The sequence below is a fragment of the Gasterosteus aculeatus genome, chromosome 7, assembly GCF_964276395.1.
Source record: "Gasterosteus aculeatus chromosome 7, fGasAcu3.hap1.1, whole genome shotgun sequence".
Lineage (NCBI taxonomy): Eukaryota > Metazoa > Chordata > Actinopteri > Perciformes > Gasterosteidae > Gasterosteus > Gasterosteus aculeatus.
Window position 1 is genome coordinate 2230078 of NC_135694.1, and position 20286 is coordinate 2250363.

General features: G+C 51.3%; 1 protein-coding gene across 6 annotated transcripts in view; it reads left to right on the forward strand.

Annotated features, from left to right (window-relative positions):
* exoc6b (exocyst complex component 6B) overlaps positions 1–20286 on the forward strand; it is a 42283-nt gene that overhangs the window by 19038 nt on the left and 2959 nt on the right. For 2 of the 6 annotated variants that reach the window (XR_013468129.1, XM_078105413.1), the window contains exons 16-21: positions 1113–1224; positions 1411–1545; positions 1639–1827; positions 3913–3942; positions 7153–7294; positions 11034–11107. Coding sequence is in view for 2 of the 6 variants with exons in the window: in XM_078105413.1 (XP_077961539.1) it covers positions 1113–1224; positions 1411–1545; positions 1639–1827; positions 3913–3942; positions 7153–7294; positions 11034–11107 (682 nt within the window). In the remaining 4 variants the exon portion in view is untranslated. The remainder of the gene's footprint in view (positions 1–1112; positions 1225–1410; positions 1546–1638; positions 1828–3912; positions 3943–7152; positions 7295–11033; positions 11108–20286) is intronic. The other 4 variants (XR_013468130.1, XM_040183183.2, XR_013468131.1 and 1 more) reach the window with 3 other exon arrangements.

The window sequence follows — 20286 nt, forward strand, 5'->3', positions numbered from 1 at the left end:
CCCCCCCCCTCGCTCCAAATCATCGGAACGTTTTTAGGATTCCTCTACTTTTTTGGAAACAAAGTGAGTTGAGAATTCCAGCGCTCGCTCTCCCTCAGGCGACACCGTGCTTAGGTGCATGTGTGTGTGTGTGTGTGTGTGTGTGCGTGTGTGTTTGTGTTGAATTCCAGGCTCAGATAGTTTACTGATTTTGGTTGGAATGTGTTTGTTACCCACAGGACTCTGGCATCGAACACGCGCGCTAAAAACACGGATTCCTCCTCTTGGACCCGCAGCGCTTTTGTTTCTGCCGCGTTGTGTGTCGTCCTCCGCTCTCTCTGGGCTCGTGTTGAGTACTAAAGTTTTTTTTTTGTGCGTTTCCGCGTGTTTCCTCTCACCTGGTGTGTCTGACTGCGCTGCACGCTGGTCCCTCCCTCAAACTGACCCCGGGTCAGCTTCTCTCATGCAGCTTGACGCTTCCAGGAAGCCGCGTTATTAAGCGAGACGCGCGCTGCCATGAAAAACCTTCTGGGTTTCTTCAGCAGACGTCCACCACATTTGCAGTGCAGCGAAAGGGGTCGTGTGTGCATTGTGTGAGCGGCGTCTGATTAGCGCCGTCGAACATCCACTCAAGCAGGAAATCTGAGCTCGGCTCGCTGTCCTCGTTGGCGGCGCAGAGGTGGTAATTTGATGACTTTTTAAAGTGTGGAGGTTGGAGGATGGTAAATGTATGTTTAAGAATCAAAAGGCTAATACCGGATCATGAGGCAAATGGGGAAAAAACTATTCCTGGATCAGCTTTACGAGCCGTCTTTGGGTCATTTATTGATTCAGGGACAATTTTCTCCAATTTTAAATGGCTATTTAGATCAATTATTTTCAGGCTGCGGTGCAGATTGAAGGCGATGTTTGACTTTTAATGAGGCCGACAGCTCATAAAGTGGTAATGTCATTCGAACTGGCTGACATTTAGACTTTTTCCAACCGGAGAGCTTTCTGCAGACTGAGAAATGAGCTTAAAGTGTTTGCACTGGCTTTCAGGCGCGGCGGCCCTCTGCAGGAGAAGACTTGTGCACAGTCACTCACTGTCTGTCTGTGTCTGTCTGTGTGTCTGTGTGTGTGTCTTCCCTCAGCTCCACCGAGGTGGATGATATGATCCGCAAGTCCACGAATCTCCTGCTGACCAGAACGCTCAGCCACTGTCTGCAGTACGCCATCAAGAAGAAGAATGTCGGGCTGGCAGAGGTGTGTGTGTGTGTGAAGAAGAAGCCCCTTCTTGTTATAATCCCCCTCTAAAGGGAACGCGCTAATGTTGTTGCGCAGCCTGCTCAGAATGAGCATGATGTCCTCTGTTGTCGTAACGATGATGGCCAGTGGGGCTTTTTAGGTTTTAACGAACCCAAAGACGCCATCTTTAACATTTGCGTCCAGTTGGTGCAGGTGATCATAAACACCACGCACCTGGAGCAGAGCTGCCACTTCCTGGAGGAGTTCATATCGAACATCACCAACGTCCCGCCCGACTCGGCCAACGCCACCAAGCTGTACGGGACCTCCACCTTCAAGGTGCGCCCGCCGTCTCCTCTCGTCGTCTGTCCGTCCTTTTTATTCTGCGCCCTCCCTCACTTCTTCTTTTTTGTCCCATGGCCTTTTGTTCAGGACGCTCGCCACGCGGCCGAGGCCGAGATCTACACCAACCTCAACGCCAAGATCGACCAGTTCCTGCAGCTGGCTAATTACGATTGGATGGCCGCGGCGCCGGGAGGCGGGGCTCTGGAGGCCAGCGACTACCTGGTGGACCTGATCGCTTTCCTGAAGAGCACCTTCAGCGTCTTCACCAACCTGCCTGTCAGTACACGCTAAGCACGTTATAAATCAGCACGAAGGCACAGCTAGAATACGTTTTCATTACCTTTAAGTGTGTGTGTGTGTGTGTGTGTGTTATACAAGCCCCCCCACCTGTCCGGCTGCATGTTACTGTGGGCCGCCACAGGGCAGAACAATCTGCTTTAGCTCGTTAGGGTGTCGGCGCGTCGCGGGTTAGATCGTTAACATGGGCCCCGGTAAGCTCCTCAAAGGGTCAGCTGGTCAGGTCAGCAGCACCGGATCACACAGCAGGTCAGGCCATTGACTCCACGGCCCGGCTGCCACACACACACACACACACACAAGCGTGCATCGCTGGTTCTGATGGAAAGGGGGGAATTTTTCCCCTCTAGTTTCATTAATCATCTGAAACGTTTGGTAGCCGGTGTACAATTTTCCTACTGCCGCTACAACAAATCCCCGTTCAGGAAGTGTTTTATTGATCCGGTCAAGGCCGTGTGACCTATTCATGTTGCGATCGACATGTATGCACCTCAGATTAACGGGACAAAAGCCCTGAAAGCGGCTGACGGCGTTTGCTCACACACGGTCCAAGTTCCCACTCACAGCTCTCATAAAGCTCGCAGCGCACACACACACACACACACACACACACACACACACACACACACACACACACACACACACACACACACACACAGGGTTAGTTTTAAGATGATCGCGCACACAGATTTGGTCGAAGCGGGTCACAAGGCCACGATGCCACACACACACACGAGGTGGTCGAAGTGTTTTCCAGCACTTCTAAGGAGCTTTTCCTTACACCCCGAGAGCCCCGGACACGACGCCGTCTCACACACTTTAACACACACACGCGCGCACACACACACACACACACACACACTCTGGGGCCTCCTAAGTAGATCAGACGCTATAGATCTAAAATCTGGGAGGTATGACCCTCTGAAATACGAGCCGATGATATAATGGAGTAGATGAATCGGATATTGTTGGAGGGAGAAGGAAACGAGAAAAGGACTTTAACTAGAGCTCCTAGTTCTGTACTAATGAACTAGAACCAACGAGTAGTAAGTATTCACGTGTTCCGCATGAATTTAAGGGTTAAAAATACACACGGACAGTAGTACACTGTAGAAGCAGCTCGTATTGTGTTTTGGGGTTAAGACTACACTTAGCTTTGCACTCCTGTGACGTTGTTGGACTCTGAATTGACAGTTCAAGGTAAGAAAACAAAGCTCCAGAAAGCTTTGGTCCCGTCCAAAACCCCCCCCAAATATGCGAGAACCCGAAAAGGGGGTAACGAGAGAACGTCTTTAATTCAGCTTTAAACAGCTAATTGGGATCCAAATAAACCGAAGGTCAGTCGATTTGAGACGGAAGACGATCATTTAAGAGGAACATTTTTGTGTTGAATGGAATCGGCGACGTTACGCAACAGTGGAACCCGAACGGGCGATTCGTTAATTGGCGGCTCGCCGTGACACAGCAACATTCCTGTGTGTGTGTGTGTGTGTGTGTGTGTGTGTGTGTGTGTGTGTGTGCGAGCGGCGGTAACCGGCTGGAAGCCGCCGTGTGCTTGGAGAGCTCAGCGGGCTCACGTTTCTTCGGCGGGGGGGCCTCGTGGTCCCGCCTCTCAGCGGAGAGAGGAGCTAATAATACCGCTAGCTAGGCTACCACCAAAGGCCCCGGGACTGAGAAAGATTATGTGGAAGTCAAGGAAGGGAACTTTTTGGACTCCACTTTGAGTCCAAAGAGCTCCAATTTCCTGGATTTTATAAGCTGCTCGACGGCTTGTGTTGATTGCGCTCCGAGCAGGTTCCTGGCTGCTCTTCTCTCTCCGTGTGTGTTTTGGGACTTACTGAACATCTCAAGAGCCCGTGTGCAATAAATACAAAAAGGTGGAAGACGTCCAAAGAGACGAGAGAGAGAGAGAGAGAGGTTTATTTCCACGCAGCCGTCACACGAGTTTCCCCTCAACTTTTTAAATGTTTTTTCCTTTGTCACGTCTCCCAATAATAATAACACACGGCTTTCTGCTGTGTTGCCATCCAGCTGAATGTTCCCGGTTTATGTTTCTCACCGTAGGGAACGCCGGTAGAGCACGCCACCTTACCGGTGAGTATCCGGCTTGTTGAGATAACGGGAGTGTTGTGTGCCGATTCCCGACTGACCCTTTTGACCCCTAAAAAAAAAAGAGAAGCGGCATGCGAGATGCGGCTGCAGTGATGCATGTTTTCCTGGTTCTGTGCTCACGCGTCCCAACCAGGGAGGGAATTCCCAAACGTTCCCGAGTCTTTTCTGGGTTTCTAACACGCTTTTTTTGACGTTTCCAGTTGTAAAAGAGTCCCAGATCACAAATGGATTCCCCTTCTTCAGTCTGACCCCGAAACCAGATTCACTCTGAAGACGGTTTCCCTCCGGAGGGCGTCGCCCCGCCGTATTTTATTTTATTTTATTTCTTCGTTGTTCCTCCTGACTCTTGGCCGCCCCCCCGACCCGCTCGTCCGGTTGACTGACGGCTTTCTGGATGTGCCGCGGGGGCCCGTTACGCCGCCGCGTCCAATCCCTTCCAGGAATCGTGAATCAGAGCGGCGCTCCCCGACTCCTGACCTGCTCCTGGCGAACGGCGAAACCCCCCCCCCCCCGCGGGAGTGCTTCACGACACCAATCTGTTTTTACACTGAACACTTTGACGTGTGAGGTTCTGGTTGTTTTAACGCATTTCCCCCGTCGCTTTTCTTTTAATTCAAAGTGGTGGATTTTAATTCCCTGGTGGAAATATCTGGTTGTGTTTATTGCGCGTGTGCCGCCGCTTGTAAATAAGGTGTCATCACGCAGTCGAATTCATTTACTGTGTTTTAAATATCACAGACCACATTTTTTCTGTTATTGCAAAAAGTTATTTGATCTTTTTGAGCTCCTAAAATCACACAAATGAAAACATTTAGGGGAACAATAGACGGTGTGTAGTAACACGTGGGATTATTGACTGAGACCACCCCCAATAAAATGTTCTTATTTCACTCGCTGTCTCTCAAATGTGCTGCTCTTCTGTTTTTTCCTTTCATTGCTCACATATTCGCCTCTGCTAATCTTGATTTTGCTCCGCTTTGGTCTCCACCAACTGCTTCTATTTGACAGATTTTCTTTTCTTCTCCTTCAGCTCACTTTCTTTGAGCCACTTTGCCAAATGATGAAAGAGGAGAAATGGTTCAGTAGAGCTACAAAAGAGGCCGTTTTCACACGTATTTAATAGTTAAATCAACAGAAGCTGACAGCAAGAGAAAGTGCTGAGTTGCATATTTTACTGTCATTCGCATCTGTCTGCATTCCTTTCCTTACTCCTCCTTTTCCTTCCTCTCATTCCTATTTAATGACCCATCCTTTCCTCCTCACCTCTCTCCCCCTGCACCACTTTCCTCCTTCTTTCACTCTTTCGTATTATTTGTTCAGCCGTTGGCGTCTGACTAGCTTTTAATGAGCACTTTCGTTAGGTGGAGGGAAGGATGGAGGGAGTGAGGGAAGGATTTAAGGAGAGAGGGAGGCAGGAATGGAATCTTCGCTTGATCTGTCTCTCCTTCGCGTCCTCTGGCCTTTCGTCCTATTCACCTTCCACTTCCTTTCCTTCCTTCCTTGCTCTGCTCATTCTGTCCTTTTCTCCTCCTCACTTCCTTCCTTCCTTTTCTGCTCATTCTGTCCTCTACTCCTTTCCACTTCCTTTCCTTCCTTCCTTCCTTGCTCTGCTCATTCTGTCCTTTTCTCCTCCTCACTTCCTTTCCTTCCTTCCTTGCTCTGCTCATTCTGTCCTTTTCTCCTCCTCACTTCCTTCCTTCCTTTTCTTCTCATTCTGTCCTCTACTCCTTTCCACTTCCTTTCCTCCCTTCCTTGCTCTGCTCATTCTGTCCTTTTCTCCTCCTCACTTCCTTTCCTTCCTTCCTTGCTCTGCTCATTTTGTCCTTTTCTGCTCCTCACTTCCTTCCTTCCTTCCTTTTCTGCTCATTCTGTCCTCTACTCCTTTCCACTTCCTTTCCTTCCTTCCTTCCTTGCTCTGCTCATTCTGTCCTTTTCGCCTCCTCACTTCCTTTCCTTCCTTCCTTGCTCTGCTCATTGCGACCTCCACTCCTCTCCACTTCCTTTTCTTTTTTCCCCTCTCCCTTTCTAACCTAAGTATCTTTCCTTTCCATTCAAATATGATCAATTTCCTTTCTCCTCTCCTCACTTCTTTCCTCTACTCACCTTTCCTCTCCTTCCCGTTGCTTTCCTTGTCCGTTGCTCCTTTCTTCCACTTGTTTTTCTTTCCTTTCTTCTCCCTTTCTCACCTCCCCTCTTTTCCACTCATATTTTCCTTCCCTTCTTCCTCCCTCCTTTAGTGCTTCAGGCTAAAGGTTCCCAGGTGTCTTTATTGAACTCTGCGCCGACACGTTTCTGTCAGACGGACGTGTGTGTGTGTGTGTCTGTGTGTGTGTGTGTGTGTGTGTGTGTCATGTAAATAGAATTAGCCTATTTCACGCTCAATCTCGCCCTATGATAATTGACCCCTGGGTCTTGTGCGCTTGCAGAGGTCAGAGGTCAACATGGTATGGGAGGATATCCGGCCTGTCGTAGGTGTGCGTTTCTTGAACATGTGTGCTGGCAGGTTTCACTCCCGGCTTCAACGGGACCGTCCCGCCGCTGACGGGGGTTTTGTGAATGGTGAATGGAGGTGAATGGACGGTCACTCAAATGAAAACACGTAATTGAATTGATCTCCTTTATGGTTTTGCTGTTAATTCCGTATTAACAGTTTGACCACTCGTTCTATCACGATCGCTTCACAGGAATATTAAAGTCTTTGCATCCCAACCCGACTGATCACCACATGTTTGACCTCAACTTAAAAAGTTATCTCAAAGTTTGCTGCAAGACAGTTTGGACCATCGTTACTATTTCTGTCATCGACGCAAACAAACAACCGAGAAAATCAACTGACTGAATCTCAACATTTACCAGCACAACTAAAATAATCCACATAACAAAGTGTAATTTTGATGTGATTAGAACTAACTTGAACCTGAGGCTTAAGATTAAGCTCAATTACACACCTGCATGAGTGTGGTTGTGTGTGTATTGGACACGATGGGTTTGTGTGTTTAATGTAGCTTTGTTCAGCATGTCAAAGAGGCGCAGATGATTTTCTCCTTTCTGTTTTCTTACCGTTTTAACTTTTCCCTGATTTTCATCTCCGCTTCATGCTGCTGAAATGCAGACGTCGAGGCAGCGCCATGTCTCTCACACACACACACGTGTTTGGGTGTCTGTATTAATGCGTCCGTCCCCCCCCCTCAGGGTAAAGTGGCCCAGACGGCCTGCATGTCGGCCTGTAAACACATCTCCACCTCCCTGACGGAGCTCCTGCTGGACCCGGAGGTCAGACAGATCTCCATCGGCGCTCTGCACCAGCTCAACGCCGACGTGCAGGAGTGCGAGGGTGAGTGTCCTCGTCTAGTTCTTCATTTAGCAGCACGCTCTGCTTTGACTCCCCCGCCTCCCCCCGCCCCTCCCGAACCGCCAAAACCCGCCGGCGGGACTGAAAAACGCTTTTCTTTTCTTTGAATATGCACAAACGTATTTGGGTGCTTTTCACATTGAGTTGGTTGCATTCTATTTAGTTTTTTCGGCACATGAACTTGGCTCCTTAGTCGCAATGACGAGTGCAGAATTGAATGTTTTCTTCCAGAACCCGGTTGGAGCGAAGGGCTTATTTTCTGGGCGAGTTTTTAAATGAAACATAAAAATGTCGAGCTTTGTCAGAGCCCGTCGAACGCGACGTGATGGGGGCCCGTCAGGAGGGGAAAAGCTGACTGCGAAGCCTGCGGCTCTTGTAAATGGGAGTTTTTAGCGTTTTTAAAGCAAACCTGCTCTTCAGTCCCGCCGGGGGGGTTTTTGGGGGGTTCGGAGGGTGAACGTTATTCGCCGTCGACCTCATCCTCCCCTCCCTCTGTTCTTCATCTCAGACCCCTCACTTTTTTTTAATCCCTTTCATGCCGCATTGTCGCTTATTCCGTGCTTCTTTCGTTCAAGCTGACACACACACACACGCACACTTAGACGCACAAACCAAAGCTGGGAAGCGGCGAGTCAGAAAGCTCTCCTCGGCCATGCGGGTAGTTTCTGTTTGAAAGCCCAGGGGGCGCTATGGATCAACTGGTTACCGTTTGGTGGGGGCGGCCGCGCGCATCTTCTCATTTCTGTGCCCCCTTCGTCGCGTCCTTCTCCCTTTCCTCCCCGCTCCCTCCCCTTATCCTCCCTTCTCTCCTTCCCATCTGGTCCGTGCTGCTTGTTCTTCTCCCTCTCCATCCATCCCTCTCCTCCTCCACCTCCCTGCCCTCTCGCGCCTGAGGGAGAAGATGAAAGAAGTCGTAGAACGAACGAGACCAATGTGTTTTATTTCAGGTGGTGAAAGTCCGGCAAAAGAGGAAATGTTTGAATAAAGACGAAGGGACGTACGGAGAAAGTATGGAAGGAATGAGCAGAAAAAAAATAAGCGTGATGCATAAATAGATTCAGTGAACGAGAAGCAAACGTGTGTGTGTGAAAAGTGAAGTGAGAAAGGATTAAATGATAAAAGAGGGATAGAGTTGAATGGGATGAAAGAGGTTGAGGAATAAGAGGGCAGAGAAAATGGGATTAAATGAAAGGGCTGTGAATTAAAAAAAGCCCAAGACGAGTACAGCAGGAAGTGAGGGCAGAACATGGATGAGAGGAGGCATTAAAGGAGTCTGAAAGGAGGAGGAAGTGAGGGGGGCACATGAGGGAGGAATTACAGATTAAATAAGAGGAGGAATTTCAGCATTGTGTCACATGAAAAGAAAGCGAGGTCGGATAAATCACTGGGAGCCGATAAGTAGGGAAAAAAGATGGAGGAGGAGGAGAGACGCTGAAGTGAAGGAAAGAAGGAAGAAACCCAAGGAGCATTTTTGGCCTTTTGAGTGACTCGAAGCGAAGGTGGAAGTAGTTGGGGGGGGGTGATTGATCGATTCCATGGAGGTGGAGTCAGGCAGGAAGTGATTGATGGATTCCATGGAGGTGGAGTCAGGCAGGAAGTGATTGATCGATTCCATGAAGGTGGAGTCCAGCAGGAAGTGATTGATGGATTCCATGGAGGTGGAGTCAGGCAGGAAGTGATTGATGGATTCCATGAAGGTAGAGTCAGGCAGGAAGTGATTGATCGATTCCATGAAGGTGGAGTCAGGTAGGAAGTGATTGATCGATTCCATGGAGGTGGAGTCAGGCAGGAAGTGATTGATGGATTCCATGAAGGTGGAGTCAGGCAGGAAGTGATTGATCGATTCCATGAAGGTGGAGTCAGGTAGGAAGTGATTGATCGATTCCATGGAGGTGGAGTCAGGCAGGAAGTGATTGATGGATTCCATGAAGGTGGAGTCAGGCAGGAAGTGATTGATCGATTCCATGAAGGTGGAGTCCAGCAGGAAGTGATTGATGGATTCCATGAAGGTGGAGTCAGGCAGGAAGTGATTGATGGATTCCATGGAGGTGGAGTCAGGCAGGAAGTGATTGATCGATTCCATGAAGGTGGAGTCCAGCAGGAAGTGATTGATGGATTCCATGGAGGTGGAGTCAGGCAGGAAGTGATTGATGGATTCCATGAAGGTGGAGTCAGGCAGGAAGTGATTGATCGATTCCATGAAGGTGGAGTCAGGTAGGAAGTGATTGATCGATTCCATGGAGGTGGAGTCAGGCAGGAAGTGATTGATGGATTCCATGAAGGTGGAGTCCGGCAGGAAGTGATTGATCGATTCCATGAAGGTGGAGTCAGGTAGGAAGTGATTGATCGATTCCATGGAGGTGGAGTCAGGCAGGAAGTGATTGATGGATTCCATGAAGGTGGAGTCAGGCAGGAAGTGATTGATCGATTCCATGAAGGTGGAGTCCAGCAGGAAGTGATTGATGGATTCCATGAAGGTGGAGTCAGGCAGGAAGTGATTGATGGATTCCATGAAGGTGGAGTCAGGCAGGAAGTGATTGATCGATTCCATGCAGGTGGAGTCCAGCAGGAAGTGATTGATCGATTCCATGAAGGTGGAGTCAGGCAGGAAGTGATTGATGGATTCCATGAAGGTGGAGTCCAGCAGGAAGTGATTGATCGATTCCATGAAGGTGGAGTCAGGCAGGAAGTGATGGATCGATTCCATGCAGGTGGAGTCAGGCAGGAAGTGATTGATCGATTCCATGAAGGTGGAGTCAGGCAGGAAGTGATTGATCGATTCCATGAAGGTGGAGTCCAGCAGGAAGTGAGAGGTAGCCAGCAGGAAGTGGAGGTTTGGTTAAAAGTTAGTTAACAACCACCATGAGCACGGCCGTGTGTGTGTGTGTGTCTGTGTGTGTGTGTGTGTGTGTGTGTGTGTCACGGGGGTCACTGAAGATGGCAGGCGTATAATCAGTGCTGCTGCTGTGTGTGTGTGTGTGTGTGTGTGTGTGTGTGTGTGTGTGTGTGTGTGTGTGTGTGTGTGTGTGTCCTGAGGTGAAAGAGATTAGCCACAGGCTCGCTCTCTCCGCAGCACTCTGCTGCTCTCGTTCCCTCGCTCAGAATACCAGTCGGCTTGTTTACGGGGGCCGACTGACGCCAAGACCCCAGCTCACACTCCGTACGACCCCAACAACACACACACACACACACACACAGGCGTCACCCTGGGTTCAAAATCCAACAGTCCCCAACTGTTCCCAAACATGCAGGCAAAGCCCTGTACAAACAACAAATAAACACACACAGTCTTAACGCCTATCAACTGTCACACACACATGCACACACTTGCGCACCAACACACACACACACACACACACACAGATGCATTCAGACAAGACAAATGCTCTGAAATCTCCACACACACATTCAAAGTGAACACACTGCTAAACCTTTCACACCGGCGAGCGCACACACACACACACACACACACACACGCTCTTTCTCCCTTTCAACAGGACCCAGCGACATGACTCTAACACCCTGCCCCCCCCGTCCCTCCCCCCTCCCTCCCCAGGCTGTCATTTGTCTGCCAATCTATCCCGATGCATAGCGAATCCGACCAGGTCTTTTATTATCCCGTTTTTCACCCTCTTTTTTTTTTCCCTCCCCTCCTCCTCCTCTCTTCCCTCTCTCCGGGGGAGGACTGGGGGGGGGGGTGCGGGTTTGTATTTTCCCACAGGTTTTGCCAGAGCCGGCCCGGTCGCAGGCTTCCAGGGTGACACGTTGCTTCTGGCCTTCAGTGACTTGAGACAAGTAGGTCTTTGTCTCCCTCGTGGTCCTCTCTCCTTCGTTTTCTCTGTTTTGTTTTTTCTCTCTCTCCACTATCTTTTTTTCCACCTCCTCCTCCCCCATGTCCTTTTCATCCCTCCCCCCTTTGCCCCGGAGTCCTCCTCCAAGGCTTTCTCCTCCTCGTCTTCGTCCTTCATTTGGTTTTTGATTTTGTTGTTGTTGTCGTTCACCCTCAACAATCCCCCTCCGTCTCACGTCTCCTGCTTTGTTTGTCCACTTTCATCCCCCTTTTCTCACCTTTTTACCGTCTTGTGAATTCCCCACATTCTCTGGCTTTGCAAACTTGGAACCATCTGTCATTTCTTGTCAAGATGCTCCACTTGTTCTTCCGGCCGTCTTTTAGGTCAAAAGTGAGCGCTGAAATGTCCCAAAAGGAGGACACGCGTTGATCCCTGAGATTCAGCGATGCAAAGGAGGTTTAGGTCAGCTTTATGACCCCCCCCCCGCCCCCCCGCGCATTGCCGGGATGAGATAGACCTCCATCACCTCCGTGACGGGTTTCTCTTTTCACTGAAAAACCAAACTGCTTCTTTTTTGTGATGATATTTGTGTGTTGCCTCTCAGAAATTGTCCCCAGCCGTAAACATCCAATCGGCAGCATCGCCAGCATCGCGGCGTCTGCTGGCTGCCTGGTGGTGTCTCAGATGAAACGGGGACCCGTGCTAACTGGCGACTCTCAGGCCCGACTAAGACTGATTTGCGTTTGGGTGTATTTAGCGACGATGTAGCTGGAAGCGTCGCGCTCTTCATCAGGAAACTAGATTTGGGGCCACTTGAGGATTCACTCATTAAACCTAAAAAAGGTCACCGTTGTCCCCCTTGAAACCGCTGCAGCGAGCGCTCCTTTCGTTTTTTACCGACTTAAAGAGGACGAGTGGTCCTGCGCCGCTGAACAGGTGCAACCATGCAGGACCCGCGCGGTCCGACCCGGGTCCGCCGGAACCCGCTGCGACATGTTTGGACACAGTCTCGGGTCCTCGGGGGCGGGGGAAAAAAAAAGCCCAGAGCGGAACCACGGAGGGACAGAACTGGACGAGTCTCCGCTGGGCTCAGGATGTTTGGGCGGAGTGTGTGTGCGTGCGCGCGTGTGTGTGTGTGTGCGCGCGTGTTCCCATCCGTCATCGCTGAATGTGTGAAGCAGGGCGGAGAGCCCAGGCGAAGGTTTGTGTGTGATTTTCTGGCCGCAGTGCGTGTTGTCATCGTTTCTGTGAGACCGCGTGTGTGTGTGAGAAACCGAGCGTGGAGTGTGTGTCCGTTTTGTGTGTCACCGCAGTGAATGTGTGAAACAGGGCGGAGAGGCGAGCCTTTGATGTGTGTGTTTGTCGTCGTCGTCGTCGTTGTTGTTGAGTGTGTGAAAGTTGGTCAAAGTGCATCTTTTCCGCGTGCGTTTGTGCGTGACAGCGGATGACGGATGGGCCGGCAGGACGGAGCAGGGGACGATGAATGAGGCGTCAGACGGAGACGGATAGCCCTTTATCCCTCCGTCACAATCCCGCTTTCTCTCTCCCCCTCTTCTCTTTCTGCGCCTGTCGGGATGATGTAGTGCCTCTTGTTCTCCCGCTCGCAGGAGGAGAAGGAGGAAAGGGGGGAAGACGGCGAGAAGGAGAAAAGGGAAAAATTGTATTCATCCGGCATCCATGTTTGCTCCCCGTTTCGCCTCTCCGTCCCCTTTGCTCCCACCGTCCTCCCTCCCCCCCTTTCTTCTCCCAATCGAATCGGTTGACTCCGTCGCTCCTTTTGGAAGTTATTCAGCTCCATCCCTCTTTTATTTTCCTTTCGGCCGTCCCGTCCATTGTTTCGTTTTTCTCATGACATCAAAAGAAGCGTCCGTGAGCTCCTCCCACGCGCGCTTTCATACGCAGCCTCCGTGTGCACATCTGCCCAGCGCATCTTTGTGTGTCCTCATTCTTTCAGGTAAATTCTCCACGTTGGACGTGCTTTCATAAATGAGCTCATTGACGCTTTACCATGAGTGTGTGTGTGTGATTGTGTGTGTGTGTGTGTGTGAATGGTCGATGAATCACGCTGACGGGGGCGTTTTGTGGTCGGGTTCCGGGGTCCTGGGACAGCGGCGAGACAGGAGTTCCCCGAGGACATTCCTTGCTACGAGGAACATAGAGCATCTGAAGATAAACAGGCAAACAAGATCTTCACTCGAAAAATAATGCACTTAAACGTGGGAATGGATTTAATAAGCAGACCAACGTGCAAATCAATCGACGATTAATCGGTCTGTCATTTAATTAGAAAAACTGGAATTCTCTCAATCCAGTTTCCTTATCTCTGTATCCAGTAAAGGTGTCGTGTCGTTGAGTTGACTAAGCTAATGGATTCGCTGCAGGCCGATACCAGCCTGCTTCTCTCCCTGCAGTCTGGAGATCTTCCACGTAGGAATGGAGGAACCCTTCCTCGCCTCTCCAGATGGGAAGGTTCTTATACGTCCTCATCGCACCGGTTTGACAGCAGCAATAAATCCGCACAGGACACGGCTCGCTGTGCTTCTGCACGTCTTTTGAGTTTGTTTAAAATCTTCACTTGCAGATGCGTGCAAGCGCAAGCTCCGAGCGCGTCACCGGATTACACCGGTAACCGTTTGAACCGAGACACCTGCGACGCCGATGACACATCGCGTCATCAGCAGGCGACACTGATGCTCCTTTAATCCGATCGCTAAGGCAACGCGTCTGCGTGGCACGCCGCGAAACGCCACTAACGCACGCACACACACGCGCACACACACACACGGAGAGCAGAGCTGTTTCACTCTCATGTCAAAGTATTTCAAACCGGCGGACTGGAACGCACTTATCTGAGCTGTCAGCGGCTTTCTCTCCACAATTGCTAAATAATTTTGTGAGCGTAGGAGGCTGATTGTGTGTGTGTGTGTGTGTGTGTGTGCGTGTGCGTGCACTCTGCAGGCTACCCTTTTCCACAGATCCTATCAATCCTCCTATATTTAGAACATCCAGAAGTCTGTGGTTACTTCAAACCTTTGGCTGGCTCTTGTGTGTGTGTGTTTGTGTGTATATGGTGTGATTGTGTGTGTTTTGTGTTTTGCGGTGTGGCGCCCCAGTAGAGCTCAACTCATCCCCTTCTCTACTCGCTCAGACGCCAGGCGTGCATTCTTCGGCGTGTGCGTGTGTGTGTGTGTCCCCTCCACACGCCTTTTCCAGTCTTTTTATTTTCTTAAAGTCTCATGTTTTTTGAACTTTTAACGGTTTGGTTCTTTTGTTTCTGTCACCTCTTTATTTTATATCCCTCTTCTTTTTTCCCCCCTCAACATGTTCATCATCTCTCCATCTTCTGTTCTCACCATATCCACATCCTCCTTTCTCTGAATTCCCTTGACTCCTCCCCTTTTCTCTTCTTCACCGCTCCTATTTTCTTCATTCCGCTCCTCACGGCTTCACATTCCCAGTTCATTATTTTCGTTGATGTCTCACTTATTTAAGACGTTGGATCTGCTTTGATTTAGAACGGTAAAACCTCCAACTATACGCTCTAAATGACCCAAATGGTCCCGTTGGATACGTATTAAACCACAGCAGTTACAGAATAAGTCCACTAGAGATGCGAATCCAAAGGTTGCTCCCGTTCTCACACAGTACGCAGAGCCATTTGCGGGGAGGCGGGTCGTCCGTCGGCGCGCTTGCAGGAAGCCTTCGCTCGAGTCTGTCAGCGCGTCGGCTGCTTCATTGTTCCCGACGTGAGTGCACATGCCAGTTCGCTTCCTCCCCGCAGAGAGAAACGATGCATTCCTCCCGGTTATCATCACCTCCACATCCCATTGTTCTCCCTCAGAACCTGCTCGTTGGTGCACTCCCTCTCTCTCTCTCTCTCTCTCTCTCTCTCCCTCTCTGGTTCTGGGTGATCTCCAGTCTGCGACACGCTCTCCTCGGTCTGGCACCTGCCACGGTTCCGTTCCTCTCTGGAAACGAGGATGAATGGGGGTTTGATTCCGGCTACCGCGAAGCTCGCAGCCTGTCGGCGTGATTTATGGCCCCCGAGGTTTGGTCCAGGGTTCAGGCTGTCCCGAAATGCACACCCCCGCCTGCGGGGAGGAGAAAGTGGAGGGCCCGGGAGAAGGGGAGCCGGGGGTGAGAACGAGGACAGGAGGAGACGGGCCGGCTACCGTCGCTACCTCACCGGGACGGCTGCTTGTGTGGCGGGGGGCCGGGGTGTGCGTCGGGGGCCCATCGGCGACCTTTGACCTCGCGACTCCTCGGCCCGGAGGACGAGGACGGGGACGGGAGGGGCTCTGGGAGGCGAAAATGAGGCAGGGAAATTGGAGAATGGATCTAAAGGAAGGACGACGGGGGGGGGGGGGTGGGGGGGAGCGTTCCGGCGGCGTTGAGAACTCGCCCCGGAGAGAGAAAGCAACGGCGTGAATGCGTGAAAACGTTGACTGAGCGGAGCAGAAAGCGAGGGATGGAGAATGAAAGAGTGCAGTCAGGTGAAAGTGATACGGCGAGTGAATCGGACGTACAGGGTGGTCTCCCCCTCTCCCCCGTGTTTCTCCCTCCGTCTCTCTCTCTCTCTCCTCGGGAGGCTGACACTTCCCTTCATCCGTTTGACCGCTCACAGAAGGGGGGGATGAATAGCGGGGTGAAAGAGTGCGATGAGCGGAGAAGAAAGAGGCCGAAGGGAGGATGAACAGCAGACGGACATCTAAATGCTCGCCCGCCGACCCATAGAGGGGGTGAGGGGGGGAGGGCGGGGGGGAGGATGTTCATACGCAGCTTTTAGTGGACGCACAAAAGTGCTGTGACAGCGTTTTCGTCTTTTGTCCGTCCTCCGCGGACCGGGGGGGGGCGGCGCCGCGTGTTACTATGCGACGGCGCCGCGTGGGCATCGACTCGCTCCGCAGTCCACGTGGAAAGTTCAAACTCTGCGACCTCCGGAGCGGAGATGGTGATGAAGCTCCTCTTCCTCTTCCTCTTAGTTCCTCTTTATTACATCACATCACATTTACAATCTGTGCATTTCAACCATGAGGCTGCAAACTCAGAGGAGCGAGCAAGTGCAAATTCATCAAATAAGCCAATTTACAATTTGCTATAGATGAGTGGCGTCATAAGTACAGTGTAAGTGCTACAGTCAGTGTGTTAGTGGAGGAGTCTGAAGACATTGTCATCCTCCCCATGTGTGCTGGAGGCTCAGGGGGGGGAGGCTAAGAGGATAAGTATCGCTGGCGGGGGACGACCGCCAGACCCCCTAAAGACCCTTATCTGACCGCACACAAAGGGTGTAGCGCAGCGGCCGGCTGCGTTTTAAGATAACGCGGCAAGAAAAATGGCTACTGCTCGAAATATGTGCTTCCATATACGCAGATTTATGGGTTCACGCTATTATTTATGTGGGAGAGGTCTGTGTTTGCGCGTGTGTGTGTGTGTGTGTCTGTGTCTCGGCCCCTGTCTCAACTTCCTGTCCTGTCTGCGGCCGGCCGGCCTTATCGCCGTGACAGCGGGTCAGGCAGTGGTCATGGCAACAGAGCTGTTCTGCGCCCCCGATTGGACGGGAAGCGGCGGTCTCGCTGCTTCCGACCAGTGGTCAAGTAGTGGTCAGGAATCTGGGGGGGGGGGGGGGGAGGGTTGCTTTTGGGAGGGGGTGTCAATGTGGTTCAAACTCACACACACACTTGTAGTAAATAGATTTGACTTCATCACAGATACACACACATGTACAGTGACCGGGTCAGGTCATTGTTCTGTGTTATCAGTCTTGACCTCTGTCAGTCTCCCCAATACGACCCTCATCTACACCCCTTCCTCTCTCTGTGTGTGTGTGTGTGTGTGTGTGTGTGTGTGTGTGTGTGTGTGTGTGTGTGTGTGTGTGTGTGTGTGTGAGAGACTGCGCGGTCATTTCATGGTCAAACCAGAAGTTGGAGCGCTCTCACCTTTCATTAGTTTCCTGTTTTGTGGCCGCTGAGGAGGCGCAGAGCTGTTGAGGGGGGGACGGGGGGCTTAATCGCGAGCTGCAGAATGATGATGATGATCTTGACTAAACGGGGAAGAATCGATCTAGATCGACGATCAGTCTCTCAGGTGAGAGGCAGGCGTACTGGAAGTTCTCGTATGCCGTTGGCGTGGAGGAGTCCTTATTGGCGGGTAGGAAGTGCCCGTAGAACTGATCTCAAAGGAAAGGATGAATCTAAGGAATTTAATCAGGATGAAACCATTAAAGGTTCAAAGTTTTCTACCAAAGAGACAAACCCAAAATTAACTGTGGCGCAGAATCAGACTCTTAAAAAAAAAAAAAGAGCCGGGTCCCAAATTGAAAAGCGTCCGAGGCCAAAATGACCTTTAAACAAGTGTCTGGATCTAAACTGAGCTACAAGCTGCCCTGCTTGTTTTGGAGTATCCGTCTTTATTTGCTTCATCAGCGCACAGAGCAGCTCCCCCCTCCCTCCCCCCGACCTCCCCCCCGCCTGCACTCGTTTATCGTCTCCCCCGTCCCTCCTCCTCCGTAACGTCTCGTTACCCTCGGCCTGACCTCCTGCACTCCCTCCTCTCCTGTAATATTTCCTCCATCATTCTTTTGGGGTTTTCTCTCTTCCTCTCGTTTGCCTCCCATCTCTCTTCCCTGTCAGCCTCTGCCCCCCCCCCCCCCCCCCCTCTGCCTCTCTCTCCCCTCTGTAAACTTTTCTCTGAGAATCTCTTCCTCTCGTCCACGCGTCATCATTTAACGACGAGCTCGTGATTAGCATGTTGGTGGCCGCGGCGGCGCGTGGGCGGCGTCCCTACGGGGTCGGTGGGAAGAAGATTAACGTCGATGTTGAGGTGAAACAGTAGGAAGGTGTTGTGAATTTGACCGTTGACCTTTTTAAGGGTCAAAGCGGACTTTTCGGGGTGAAGTGTCTGTCGTATTTACAGAAGTAACATCGGGCAATAAACGTCAAAGCGTTTCTGCTTTCGTATCGTGACCTCATCGGATGTTTTGGGGCCTGCGATCCGACAGACAATCCGAGTCCGTCAGAAAACAATTGAAGAAAACATTTAAATATCCCTCAAGTCGGTGCTGTCGATATTAACCATTTTTAATCTGGTAGAGAATTGCATCTCTCAACTGTCTCGTTTTGTCTTTTTGTTTGCCCTTTGACCTTTGTCCTGACATTGACAGGCAAGGTTATTTTCTCCTGGCAGTAGGAAGTCTTAAGTGACCTTTGAACCCTGAGAGGGATGAAAGGCGATGATGCGTCGGCTGTTTTCCTCCTGATAACAGTGAAAAGAACTTTCTCTGTCTGAACTCTCACTTGACTGGCAGCTGTCGGCCGGTGATGAGTGATGGCGACAAGCTTCCGATGGAGCAATTCACCAAATAACAATCAATAACCATGGCAACCAATCGTTATAGATGTTCATTCTATTATATAAATACTTTTATAGGAGGAGACGCAGGGACGATGGTGGAGGGAAAAGTCGGAAGGCGATGAAAAGAAGAATCTCCGAACGTCACATAATCCCAATCTGAGGGTAAACGTGATGGATTCTGGGTAATCCCTGGGTAATCCCGCTAGGCCATTAGCAACAGGACCGCTGCAGTGAAGCTGACTGGCAGCGGAGAAAGAAGGGAGGAGGAAAGGAGTTCAGATAGAGAAGGGAAGGGGTCAAGGATGGAAGGAAGGAGTAAAGGCGGCAGGTGAGGGGAGGGGGAGACGGGAGGGAAGGTGACAGGTGACGTTGAAAAGGTAGAAAAGGAAAGGACGCGAGGAAGGAGAGGGAGACGGAATGAGGAAAGCGCAAAAGAAAAAGGGGGTGAGGGGACGAGCAGGAGAATGGAAGAACATAGTGGAGGAGTTGGAAGGAGAAAAGGTTTGGGGGGGTTAGGGAGGTGAGAAGAGGAATAGAAGGAGGAGGTCAATGATGGAGGGAGGAGAGGGAAAGGTTAGGAAGAGAGTAACTAGGAAAGGAAGGATGGGAAGGATAAACAGATGGAGGAAAAGGGAAAAGGGGTGGAGGAGGCAAGGTGGAGGGGCGAGGGAAAGTTGGAGGAATGGAAACTGTGCAGCTGACATGGTTGAGGATGAGAGGAAGTAACGGAGCAGATGATCAAATGTCAAGAAGGGAGAGGAGGGAATAGGGGGGAGCAAGGGAGGGAGGGGGAGTGAGCGGGGGGGGGGGAGAGAGCCCATTAGCGGAGAAACGAGAGGAAAACAAACAAGAAATGTGAGCGTAACGTGTTTTTCTGCCCCCAGAAGAATAAGAGGAAGCAATAATCTGTGTGAGGGGGAGGAGGGGGGAGACAGGCAGCGCGGGGGGGAGGTCACGCCGAGGTGAGAGAGGGGGAGCGAGACGGAGAGAAGTTCAGCGAGAGGTGAGAGAGAGAGAGTGAGAGAGAGAGAGACCTGCCGTTTTCCCTCCCTGTGAGTGTGTGTCGGGTGAATCGGGGGTCAGGTGTGTGTGTGTGTGTGTGTGTGTGTGTGTGTGTGTGTGTGTGTGTGTGTGAGCCCACCCTCTCCCTCGTCTTCTTCACCCTCTCGTCTGTTTTCACCCTCCATCGCTCCTCCAACAAACTTCTGCCCTGAACTTCACCCAGCGCTCCCTCGTCCTCGATTCGTCTTCTCCTCCCTCGTCATCTCGACTACTCATCGCCGGTCCTCTTCCTCCTCTCTATCGTTTCCTCGTTTCCTCCCCCTGTCATGTTCCTGGTCTCCTCATCTCGTCTTCTCCTCTTTGTTTATGTGTCACCTCCTGTGAGGTGAAAGTGAGAGCAGCCGTCCGATAACATGAAGGTCTCCTGCTCGTCTCTGATTGGGTTGTTTTATTGTCCCTCTCGTTCGCTGGAACCTAATTAGCCGCCTGACGTTTGCGCTTTACGTAACCGCCCTCCCGTGGTGACGCGTTCCGGCGAGCGCCGCTTCTCCTGTTTGTGTCGGAGATTAGCGGGTCAAACCTCGGCCGGGCGGCGGTGAACTCGGGGACGCAGGGAGGTGAACTCCATATCAGCGGCTCCCCCCCCCTGAAGCCAGTCGGAGGAAGCGGCGGGTTTGATAACTAATAGAAAACACAAAGGGCACTTCCTGTTTTTAGAAAGGCTGCGGGGAGGTCGGCTCAGGTGGCGCCGCGACCTCCCGCTCTGATCGGAGCGCGTGCGATGGCACGCCGCCGCTTCCCCGCGATCCTCCAGGAGCCGTCTTCTGGCCC